This window comes from Stegostoma tigrinum, chromosome 12 (genome assembly GCF_030684315.1).
Source record: "Stegostoma tigrinum isolate sSteTig4 chromosome 12, sSteTig4.hap1, whole genome shotgun sequence".
NCBI classification, from domain to species: Eukaryota; Metazoa; Chordata; class Chondrichthyes; order Orectolobiformes; family Stegostomatidae; genus Stegostoma; species Stegostoma tigrinum.
The window spans coordinates 60930782-60943191 of NC_081365.1; the positions used below are offsets into that span (position 1 = coordinate 60930782).

General features: G+C 36.8%; 1 protein-coding gene across 2 annotated transcripts in view; it reads right to left on the reverse strand.

The window, feature by feature from the left end:
* Nucleotides 1-321: 321 nt before the first annotated feature.
* Nucleotides 322-12410, reverse strand: part of usp16 (ubiquitin specific peptidase 16) — a 33036-nt gene continuing 20947 nt past the window's right edge. For both annotated transcript variants that reach the window (XM_048541062.2, XM_048541061.2), the window contains exons 10-18: nt 11381-11462; nt 9403-9494; nt 7865-7921; nt 6279-6455; nt 4557-5298; nt 2871-2962; nt 2218-2304; nt 1545-1701; nt 322-1016 (exon numbers count right to left, since the gene is read on the reverse strand). In XM_048541062.2, the coding sequence (XP_048397019.1) occupies nt 892-1016; nt 1545-1701; nt 2218-2304; nt 2871-2962; nt 4557-5298; nt 6279-6455; nt 7865-7921; nt 9403-9494; nt 11381-11462 (1611 nt within the window). In that variant the 3' untranslated portion in view covers nt 322-891. The remainder of the gene's footprint in view (nt 1017-1544; nt 1702-2217; nt 2305-2870; nt 2963-4556; nt 5299-6278; nt 6456-7864; nt 7922-9402; nt 9495-11380; nt 11463-12410) is intronic.

The following is a 12410-nucleotide window of genomic DNA, read 5'->3' on the forward strand; positions in this document are numbered from 1 at the left end:
CCAGTATTGAATTTAATATCTATCTTATAAAATCATTCTAAAGTGGATAAATATGCCCTAGGAATAATTGTGTTCTGTCACTACTGGTCATTTATATTAAAAAATTTGATCACATTAATAGAAGCTGGGTCAAAATAGTTGTTGTCAGCCCATGCAAAGAACATTGAAAGTTGTCTGGGTTTGAGGGAAAAAGTGAGATGGTCGGAATAGAAAGTAGAAATAGACCACAATGTGTGAGAAGAACTTGGTATGAGGCACATTTGTCAAATGCAGGGTTACAGTACTTAATGTTTTCACAATTACCAGTTATAACACATTACCCAAGGAATATAAACACATTTTATTCAAGTTTAATTGCTTATGACTTTACAGCGAACTGTACAGCATTCTATTATACATAGCATTTGTTTCAAAATTCAGTTTCTTAACTCAAGCAGCTGCCAATGGTTAACCCTCTAGAGTGAAAGTCAGTTGGTCTGATCAACAGATGGTTGTCTTCCTGACATTCAAGCTTTAACAACATTTCACAACATGCAGACGAGTAGAATAATTTAATTCTTTAAAAATTAACAAATGTGAATATTTTAGTAACTTGGTAGTTGTGTGTTTAGGAAAGGTGGGAGTTGTGAACATTGACAATACTGTACATTTTGTTAATACATTGTTATTTTTGTATGGCTTACTCAATTACTGTATTGCTTAATAAACATTTCTTAACCTACAATAGTACATGAGGGTTCATACAAGTATAAGCCATTCCTACCATAGGCAATAATTATTTAATCTCAATGTTGCATAGATTTAGAATCTGGATACTACTTTCCGTTTTTCTGCCGGTGGTCTAGTTGGTCTATTTGGACATGAACTAATGTATTGTTTCATAAAAGACAGTTAGAGAATTCTCTCATAAAAGAGCAGGTAGGCCTGGGCACTTAGAACTTTAGTCTCTGGTACACCTTGCACACGGGTATCACTTATGTGGAACCAGTTTCCAATGGGTGACTCTCCTTTGAATTCTGTTTTTAAAAAAAAAATTCTAAACTGATTATGCAAACCTAAAATTGCATTTTTCTTTAGTTCTAATCAGTAATCTGTGACTTGTTTCAAAAATGAACTACATACAGACTTTCAAACATAAAAAAAATTGTAAATTTTCAAATAGAGCTATTTTTAATTCTTTTGAATTCCAAAAACAAACATTTCTGTAAAAACTCAGTTGCTGCTTAAATCTTTTAAAAAAAAACCTCTACCTGATATTGAGATGTAAATCATTTTAACAACACATCTTAGTGATTTCAGGCTGTTAAATGGAAAGGTTAACTGTCTCCAAAGATGCACTCAGACCTGCCAAACGTTTCTCTTTAGTTTCCTTTTACATTGAAGCAAAGATGAGAACTGCAGCAGTTCCAAAGAGGAGTTATGGACTGTATGTTAACTCATATCTTTTTCTACAGATGCTGCCGATCTGTTGAGACTCTCAGCACTTTGGCTGTATTGACTTCTACAAAATAAATGGGTTGTGGGTTGTAGGTTATGTCACTTACCTGACAGTGTACATCTGGTCATTGCGTATTCAGTGAGGCAGCTGCTGGGAGTTCGAACCTTGACATAAGCTGTATAGTGTCCTGATCTCATTGTGCCACTGTGTTCCACAACTCCATACAGACTATATAATACATCTGTACAGTTCTCTGCCACATTCTGCATTATAGAACACAAGGAGATAATAATTAACTTGAACTGACTTAAATCCTTAATTCACTCAATGAAGACAACTTTCTTGAATACATTTATGCAGTTGTAGTCACCTTCAAAGGAAAGGAGATAGAATGCATATGCAAGAATATAAATAGGCAAAGGGATAGAGGATGTAACTGGATATGTTCATGCAAAATCCAAACTCCAATCAAAAAAGCAATAAGTTATCTTTGAAATATTCATTCTGAACAAAACACGGGTTGCTTTTTCTTTGCTAAAACAATTGGACAATACAGTGAGGGGGGAAAAAAAGAATGTGCCAACAGTGCTTCAAACACATTTAGAAATCATAGATGCTAGTCCTCACTTTCACAAAGTAAAAGGAGAGAGGAATGGAGACAAATTATGAAGAAGGACGGTTTTAAATTTGAGATAAAACCCAAGGACACCACACAGTCCACTACCTCAGCTGTGAAGCCTTAAGTGGCGTAAACATGTTTGATTTTCAAATGTTCTTACCTTGCAGTTCAATGCACAGAAAGGAGCAAGATCAAGCACTTGTGGAAAATGAATATGCTTGTTTATTTTGCGAAGATTGAAACCTAGCTATGGGAAGGTAGAAAGCATTTACAATTAGACCATGTTTATTTCAGTCATTAATGCATTTTTGGCATTGCTAAGCAGCTGACAACATTAGTTTTATTTATGCAAAGTGTATTTTACTAAATGAATAACTTAAACATTGCCAATCCTAGCAATGCAAGTTCTCACTTAGTCTGGTCACAAGTGAATACTCAACTGTTGCTAACATTCACGCCAATAGAATATTATACTGGTAAAATGCACATTTTGCACTTTGTTCAAAAGTTGCAATAAATTCAACAGACTTTTTTTTATAATACCAAATGTTTGCAAAAGTCATCATCTATTCTGGTCACTTCTAGAAAATTATTACATTTATGCACACAGTAAATACAATCCTTGATACACGACAAACATCACAACAGATGCTTTCCAACTGCAAGTTGTGGTAAAGGTTTGGGTATTAGACTGGTTTCATGTTGATTTTCTGCAAATAAAGACAAATTCTCTGCCAAATGCAACAAAAATTCAGAAATGCAGATACCTACCGAATGCAGAGATATAGTTTGAGAAATAAATTCAACAATTACCTGCTGAAATCTTTTCAAATGAAGTGTAAGAATTGGAGGAGGAGATGATATAAGCATTTGCTTTCTGGCATTCGTGTACACTTTCTTCTCATCTGAAATTTTTTTTTAAGATGGAGAAGCAAATTTAAATGAGTCAATTAAATTCCAATGAAAGTTAAAGTCTTTGCTTGCAAACACCTTCGCAAAACAAATGCTATAAGATTTGTAGAATATAATCAAGCACAAACATCTCAATGTCAATTATTATTTGGTTCTGACTGGTTTGAATATTAATCTGCCATTATAAGGTTACATTTTACTCTACTCCATTGGCCACAAGTGTTATATTAGTTTGGTCTTAAAATCCTGACAAGTGTAAAACTAAACTTTTCAATTTTTTATGATGCTGGCTGATAAAACTCTAGTCTATTTTACTCTCAGTCAAATAATGTCTTGCAAAATTAGTTCCCTCGGCCTTCTATTTATAGTCTACATAATGCTCCTTGGCAACATCATCCAAAAATACATCGTGGTCCATATAAACGCTCACAATACCCAGCTCTACCACACACATATCAAAACCTCCACTATTTCAGTATTGTCAAACTGCTCTCTGATGTCTTGAATGAGTTGAATTTTATTCCAAATAAATATTAGGAAGATGTTGTAATTGGATCCTGATACATCAGTTCCGTCTTCCGATGTGGCCCTATTTCAATGAGAATCAGATTGTTCACAGCTTTGGCTTCTAATTGATCTGGTGCTCAGCTCCCAAATCACTACCCCTCAATCAGAGGCAATGTCCACTTTCAGTTCTGTAATACTGCCATTATTTGCTCCTTAGTTTATCTGCTGTTGAAACCCACACACCCATGCTTTCATTTGCTCCAAATTCAATTATTCATTGCTCTGATGACAAAGACATTGGTCCGAATATTAACTCTGCCTTTCCACATACACTTTTTTGGAATGAAAACAAAGTAAAACCAATGCTGTCCTGGCTAGCTTATCATTTTACATGGTTCATAAGCACTGAGTTTATTCCAAACCTCTGGTGCCTTCATGCCAATGGGCAAACAAGTCCAGTTCACTCATCATACCCCTGATCATTGAAGTGAATTGCCCCCCTCTTCTCTGACATATTGATTTTAAAATTCTCATCCTGTTTAAATCTCTGCACAAGCTGGATGTCATGTCTAACATCTTACAGTCCTACAACTCTCCAAAATCTCAGCAATTCCTCTCAGCCACACTTGCTTCATCCCACTGTTGTTAGCTGTGCCTTCAGCCACCTGAAGTTCTGGAATTCCTCTCCCAAAACTTAGTCTCTTCATCTCTTAGGACACTACTTTAAATCTACTTCTTTCACAAAACTTTTGATGAACTGGCTTCATGATTTTTTGGCTTAGTATCAAATATTTAAAATGACTACACTTTTGTGAAGCACCTTTGTTGGTTTTACTATGTAAAACACAAGTTCAAATTGTTGTAACATTATTGTTGGAATACTTGTTATGAGTATTATCCTGTCCTTCTAGATATTAAGTATTTAAACTTGAATTATGTTCTAGGGTCAGCATTCAAGAGCTTAAAAAGATACCAATTGTAATTGTTCCACAATTAATTATACAATATTAAATTTATGCATTAATTACACATGACATATGAAATTTGAATTAGTAAATGCAAATCTCAATGTTTTACTACCATTTGCATTGGTTTTTGATCCTCCCTTGTACTGTCTTTGGGTGCATTCTTCACATAGCAGTTTATTTGCTCCAATGAGTTTTTCCATTTGGGTGAACTGACGTAAACAAGCCCCAACAGAACAGTCCTCTACAGTTAAGTGCTCTCGGTCTGTAAGGGTGCAAAATGCTTTCTCTGGGTCCAGCCAGACCACCCGCTTGTCTTTTGCGGAAGTGAGCAGATCATTTGTTTCAGAAGAGTTTTTATACTCTTCCAGAGTTAAAGTTATTTCATCATGATTTACTATACACTCGTTCAAGTTCAATTTGTTCAGGTTATTGATAATATTTTCTTCATCTTCACTGGAGCAAAGTGCATTAAATTGGTTCTCATTCATCGTGTTTGACTCAAATATATCTGAAGAGTCAAAGTTCTTTGAGTTGTCGGACTGATCAGAGGGAGATTTCCAAGGCATAATTTCACCCTCTTCATCATCTATATCAGTGTTGACTTGGGTCAGTTCTTGAATACTTCCTTCCACAGGTTCTTTTTGCATGGTTTCAAGATGATGGCCAGTAGAAAAGCTGTCCAAAGGACTCTGTTCTGGAGAAACAGTTTCCACAATGTTACTAGACTCCAGATATGTCTTGTTTTCTAGAGAGGAAGCAATTTTTCCAATTGGTACATCATCCAAAGAACATTTTTCAGGAGAGTTCTCCAAATCGAGTAGTTTTGCCTGATGCTTTTGCTGCTGACGTTGGTTCTACAAAGAAAGCCAAACAGAAGAGGTAGTTTCACGAGGATTGAAATGTAAGAGCAGAAAACTTCACAAACCCAAGTGGCATTGCTCAGAACATCATGGCAACTTTACTGACCTAGAATGGCAGTTTCCTTGTATACAGGGTGAAGTTCAGTAAAACAAATCTCCAGTATCAGCAAATTAGATGCTTCAATTCAAAAATGAAATACATTAGCTCAAGTAAGACGTTTTTGCCCATAACAGTACAATATGTCAAACATACATAACAAGAACATTGAGATAATAAGAGGAGATTAAAATGCAGGACTGAGATTCAGACAGGGATAAGATGTTGAAAAATAAGTTTAATGGACAAAACAAGTCATTGGCACTTGTTTTTTTTAAATGTAAGTTAGTTGCAGCCAGCTGAAATACTAATGGTTCGTCCTCAAAGAGTGGAGGAAGATAGCTGGGTCAGAAGGAGAGATAGTCAACAAAGATCAATGAGATGATGACTCTGCAGGCTAAAAACATGTAAATTTGGAGTAGATTATTTAGCCACTGAAGGCATGGAAAGAGAGGGAGAAGGCTGACCTACAAAGTGTCCATAAAAAAGTAGGACAGCTAAGTGGACAGTGCAGATAACTGGTAGAGATAGCAAGAACTACAGATGCTGGAGTCAGAGATAATACAGTGTATAGCTGGAGGAACATAGCAGGCCAGGCAGCATCAGAGATGCAGGAAAGTATTGGGTCAGGACCCTTCGTCCGACCTGAAACGTCAACTTTCCTGCTTCTCTGATGTTGCCAGGCCTGCTGTGTTCCTCCAACTCCACACTGTGTTATATCTGAGATAACTGTTATTAATTTTGTATTCTAGCAAAGAATCAGTCCAAATCCAGCAGTTCAACTCCAAAGTTTCTCCTTCCAAGACGTAACTTTCCAAGGTTCTAAATGAGAATTTGATGATAAAATTTGTTTAGATTTCAGCAGCATGTGATTTACCTTGGCCTGCTTTTTAGCCTGTTTCTTTGCCTTCTTCTGTTGGTACTTGCTAGTGCCAGCTGAGACATCGTCTCTGTTCTTGGAAATAAAGTTTCCATCACAATCGCCACGGTTATCATTCTGATCCCCATCAATAATGTTCCTTCCAGATTTTCCCAGAGATTTTTTTTTATCAATCTGCATTTAAACATCACGATAAATATATGAACAGTTTCTTCTGGTAATTCCACTGTGGGAGGGATCAAACAAACCAGGTCACATGCATTTTACCACATCATTAGGAGAAAGATGAACAAGATGAAGATGTATCAATCTATTATTGGATGATGTAACGAGATTTAATGACACAGACCAAGCAGATTCTGGTGTATAAACAATCATGCTTGGAAAAAGCAATTACATTTTTCAGAGGCAATTAATTATATTCATGAGTACACATGTTAGATACTTCCTATTATATGCAGACAAAGTACTGGTTCCTTTGCAGGAGGGAATACCAAGAGTCTCAAGATGCCTTCTTATACTGACTATGTGACCATTAATCATGTTTGGTTCTTGATAACAAAAATGGGCAAGGTCTTCTATTGGGCAATGATCTAAATGAGTGTTTAAGATGACTAATGACATTTATTGAGTAGAGAAAAACTTTTCTCCAGTGGAGCTGTCCAGAATAAGGAAAGCAATGAAACTTTTAGAACTAGAGCTCAGACATTCACAGGGTGATGTCATGAAGTTCTTCACACAGAAAAATTTAGAAACCTGGAACTCTCTTGTCCCAAAATCCCTCAGGACGAAGGCAACTGAAAATTTCAAAATTGAGATAATTAGTTTATGTTAGGTAAGAGTATTAATGAGTACAGAACCAAAATAAGCAAATGGAGTTAACACGCAGAATAGACATGTCCTAAACAAATATCAGAACTGACTCAAAAGGCTGCTTTTATGCATCTTTGCAGGAGACAGCAGAGTCAATACCAATCATCCTCACAAACAAAACCCAACAACAAGATATGTTCCAGCAGTGCTTGCTGGATCAGGATTGGGAACATAGGTTCATTAGTATTGTGGAACTAAAATCAAACAGAGACCTGATACATTGGTCTATATGGCTATCCAGGCTGGGAGCAATTAACAGCACACACTAGGATCACAACATGGACATTCCTGTTTATGGCTCAATTATTTAATGTCCCTTTGTGGGAACCTTATCTGAAAAATAATCATACATTGGGCAGTGATCTTAACATTTACAACATCATACATGGAGCAATATTGTGCAGGAATCAGCTTTAAGACATAGGGAAACACAGTCACTTCTGGTGTTAGTGATAATGGGAACTGCAGATGCTGGAGAATCCAAGATAATAAAATGTGAGGCTGGATGAACACAGCAGGCCCAGCAGCATCTCAGGAGCACAAAAGCTGATGTTTCGGGCCTAGACCCTTCATCAGAGACTTCTGGTGTTATGCAGCTTGAGTTCTGTTGCACTGTTGAACTTAAAGGCATTGCCTTTGCAATCAAAGGTAATGGAAAAGCAAAGAAAATTTAAAAAAAAATTTATACAATGAAATAATTCACATTTTACCTGCTCATCCAAAACGGGGAGCGACAAGTCTAAAAATGATTCTTCTACTAATGTAACCTGAAAAATAAATACAAAGAGTTTTTTCTTGGTAATTTATTGCTGAACCTATAGTCTAAGCAATAACATTTGCCCTTCCTGCAGCTGCCAAAGTAGTTTCTTGTCAGGGAGAGCTCTCTGATATCTGACCTTAACGTTTTACCACATAGAATGTTATAGTTACGAATATATGAATATGAATGAGGAACAACAATAGGCCCCTAGAACAGGAGTGCAGTGGAGGCCAGGACGTTAAATGTCTTCAAGGCAGAGATCAACAAATTCTTGATCTCACAAGGAATCAAGGGCTACGGGGAGAGCGCAGGGAAGTGGAGTTGAAATGCCCATCAGCCATGATTAAATGGCAGAGTGGACTCGATGGTTTCAAATGGCCTTACTTCCACTCCTATGTTTTATGATCTTATGGTTACAGATCACCAACCTACAAAATCATATGCAAAATGAAATATTTTAAACTTGTGCACATCCAGAAAAATCTTAAATCCAGTCCAGATAATAGGCTGTGTTCTAAGTTGTTAGTGATAATGGGAACTAAAAACCAATCAAAATAATCAACTCTAAACTGACAACAAAAGTAGTGCATTAGTTTCAAATTTAAGTTCCAGTTTTCAAAAGAACATATTTCAGTGTCGAGCACTTAGTAAATTTAGACACAATGTAATCTTTTAAAATGATATGCGCCACGCAAAAAAACTTACAAAATACAGATAACATTACTAAATGCACAAACATATTAGTAGGTATTAACTGAACACCGAGTAAGAGGCACATCCAAGTGTACACGATACAAACTATGTGAACTTTCAAAGCTTTCAGGCAAGCCTTTCTTACGCATAAAATAATTTAACAAATGGACACAAATTGCCTCTCAAAATTTAATCATCAGTGTACAACTGAGTACTAGACAGAGACAGTGAACAATGACAGTTTATATTCAACTTAGGGATTTGAGGAATAAGACAGGAGCTTGAATGTTTTGTATTGGGTCACTGTACTATATAAATTCACAGAATCCAAGGTTCGATTGCGAACCTCTTTTTAATTGGTTGGCCTCAGTCAGCTCAAGTGGAAGAGCTACAATTTGTCTAAGAGCCAATGAGTTTGGAAAAATGAAAAGCACTCAGGTTCTTTAGTGGATGTCCATTGGTGCTGATATTAGGATTGGACTTAGATACGATGCTCCTCTATCCAGTTAACATCCTAATGAAAATTGAAGTATTCAGTATTAGAGGATACCTGGCACTATGGAATTGTAAGTAACATGAAGTCAGCATCACAAGACCGAAGGAGAGGGAAAAACTCTTTGAGCATACTGAGGCAAAACAATTTACTGGCACATTAATTTAAACAAAATTACACATCATATACAATAGTGAACTATTTTACATCCCTTATATATAACATGATCGTTACAAAATCATTTTCCGCCATCAACATTTTGTACCCATTCTTTTCGATTGACTCGTGTCAATCTATCTCACCATTTTACACTCCTCACACATGATTGTACTTGTCATTGTGCCACCAAACACCCGGTCAACGAAGTTCAGCATGGAGCCCTCTTTTTCATATGCTAGTACAAAGGAGAAAATCCAAGTGTAAATCATTTTGCTTTATCTAGCATGGAATTACTTCTTACCTTGTGACTAAAATGAAAAACAGGCCCTTTCAATACTGCAGTAGTATGCCAGCATCCACAAGAGGCTGCTAGAGAGCTGAGTAAAAATTGTCATCAGCAATGCCTGTCATCAGCTCATTTGGCTAGACTGTAGGTTTGTGATGCAGAGTGATGCCAACAGCATGGACTCAAAAGGCACTGGCTTAGGCTATGAAGGCCCCCTGCTCAAGGCATGGAAACCCTCAGGTTAACGTCACTACCAGTCGTCTCCTTTTAATGAGAGCAGCCAATAGTAGTCTAGGACTGTGGTGACTTGACAGTTAACATGAATATCACCCAATAATTCTGAAAAATCTTTACATGTAATTCAGAGCTTAAGCCAAGGAATTCACAATTGCTGATACTGAATATTTATTATTAATACCAAAATTTAAGACCTTTATAACGGTGCGAGCAGAAGACTGATGATATAATGGTAACATGACTGGACTTGTAATTCAGAGACCTGGTTAACATTCCAGGGTAGAGTTCAAATACCAACATGGCAGCTAGTGGAACTTAGAATTAGATATAAAATTCTATTGATTAATAAATACAGAATTCAAAATTAGTTTCAGCGATGGCAAATGTTGTAAAAGCACCTTTGGGGAAGGGCATCTATTTGTCATTCTTTCTTGGTCTAACCCATGGTTAACATTTAATTGCCCAATGTGATAGCCGAGCAAGACAAAAAGATGTTCTAAAACACTACAGAAAAGTCAAACCAGATACAGAGGTTCACAACGTCAAGGACAAACAAGAATGGGCAACAAATGTTGGCCTTGCCAGTGATGTCTACATTCCACAAAAGAGTAAAGAAAAATCTCTAAGCAAGTATACCTGTTTAACACTCAAATAGACCAAATGCCCTGAATGTACCCACATATTTGTCACTAAAAACAGTAAAACAATAAATATCTGTGCTAATGGAGAACCTTTTTCAAAGCTCAATTAAGCTACCTACAAATCATGCTGCTGTACTGATAACTCAAACTGAAACACAACTCATTACCAGAATGAGTGTAAAACGGGTTCACAGAAATAGATTAATGCAAGGAACGTCCCTCTTTCACTAGAAGTGGGTCAGTCTTTCAGAAGGCCAAACTGTCTGCTGTACAGAATATCCTCCCTTGCCTAATAATGTCAACAGAAAATTTACAAGTTTCCTAAAGCAATGTTGGTCTGAATTCTTTATATGTGCAGTTAGTACAGTATTCAGTGTACTAAAACTGTAGCTCCAGTGACGTGCTATCCAAACCAACACCAATTGTAATGATAAAATCAGGAGCAATGGTTTTCTGTGCTGCACATTCTGTTAGTTTTGATGTGTTCACAAATTTGAATAGCTCAAAATATTACCAGTCTTATTGGCCCATGGCTCTAAGGTACAACTGTAAACTGCGGTTAGGATTCCCACGTATTCCTTCAAAAGGTTATCGGCCAATTTCCTTCAAAATTCTCACTTTATCTTGTGTTTCTGTCTCAGAACAGACCCAGAGGCTTAAATGGTCCTTTTAACAGGATGGTCAGCTTTATCCAATTGGATCTCTTGAGCTTCAGTTTTACCTTTGTTTACTCTTAATTCAGGAACACCCCTTAACAACTGGAACTCTGGTGTTCCATCTCTCCCTCAGCACACCTCAGAAAATCTAGACTATCTACAGTAGCTCTGCCACCCATTCAAGATTCCCTTTGATTTATATTCCTCAACAGTACCCCAGGCAGTACATTTACCTACTGAGTTACAGGTACAGTCCCCCTATTCGCTATATTCAAAGTAAGTGGCGGTACTATGAAATTACCTTTCATGGTTTTCTTGGATTCTTCATTTTCCATCATCTCTGAAGTGTAATTCAAGGCTTTTAAAATACCAGCACCTATGCGCTAAGAATCAAATACAATGAAACGTGCTTTTAGAAAATATATTTTTTTGATTACAAGACTTGATGTACAGAGTTTCAATTGCCCATCAGTAAATAATGGAGAAATATAGAGCTGATTCTTCACTATGTAATCCACTACATTTTCAACATACAATCCCCACTGCTTACAGTGAGCACACTAGTGTCAGTGGTATAGAGGCCAATAAAAATCTCGTAAAAAGTTTGGAGAGACTTTTCATTCTCTTTGCTTCAGTCTAAATATCCTATTCTTGTTCTGCACATTGCATAAATAGCCTTAACACATTTTCAAACAAAATTTGATAGAGGATAAAACAGTGAGCGATAAAATGTCTTTGATCAAAATTATGAACTTTGAATGGTAAGCAGATCAAAAAAGGGAATCTTATCAGTATATTGTTGGGAGAGGCATTTTTGTTCCAGAGATGTGTCAAACAAGCTTTAATTCTGAAATGCCACTGATTGTGGTAGTCTTGCGCAGTTCTACTTCTCACGTGACTGAAGTTTTACTGAAACTTTTAGAAATCACCAAGCACAGGGTGTTAGCTTGCTAACACTTGAATAGCTAACTACATTAACACTTTACTGCTTCTCCTGCAAAACTCTTGACAAAATATGTACAGAAGAGTGTACTATACAGTTGTGATAGCAACAAGATCTATTGGCTATCAAACGTTTAACAGTTTCATGCTTCTCTGCCAGAATCATTATCAAACCTAACAAACAAATTAATGAGATAACAAGGTGTAGAGCTGGATGAACACAGTAGGCCAAGCAGCATCAGAGGAGCAGGAAAGCTGACATTTCAGTACTAGACCCTTCTTCAGAAATGGAGGAGTGGAAGGGGATTCTGAAATTAATAGGGAGAGTGGGGGAGGCGGACAGAAGATGGACAAAGGAGAAGTTAGGTGGAGAAGAGACAGACAGGTCA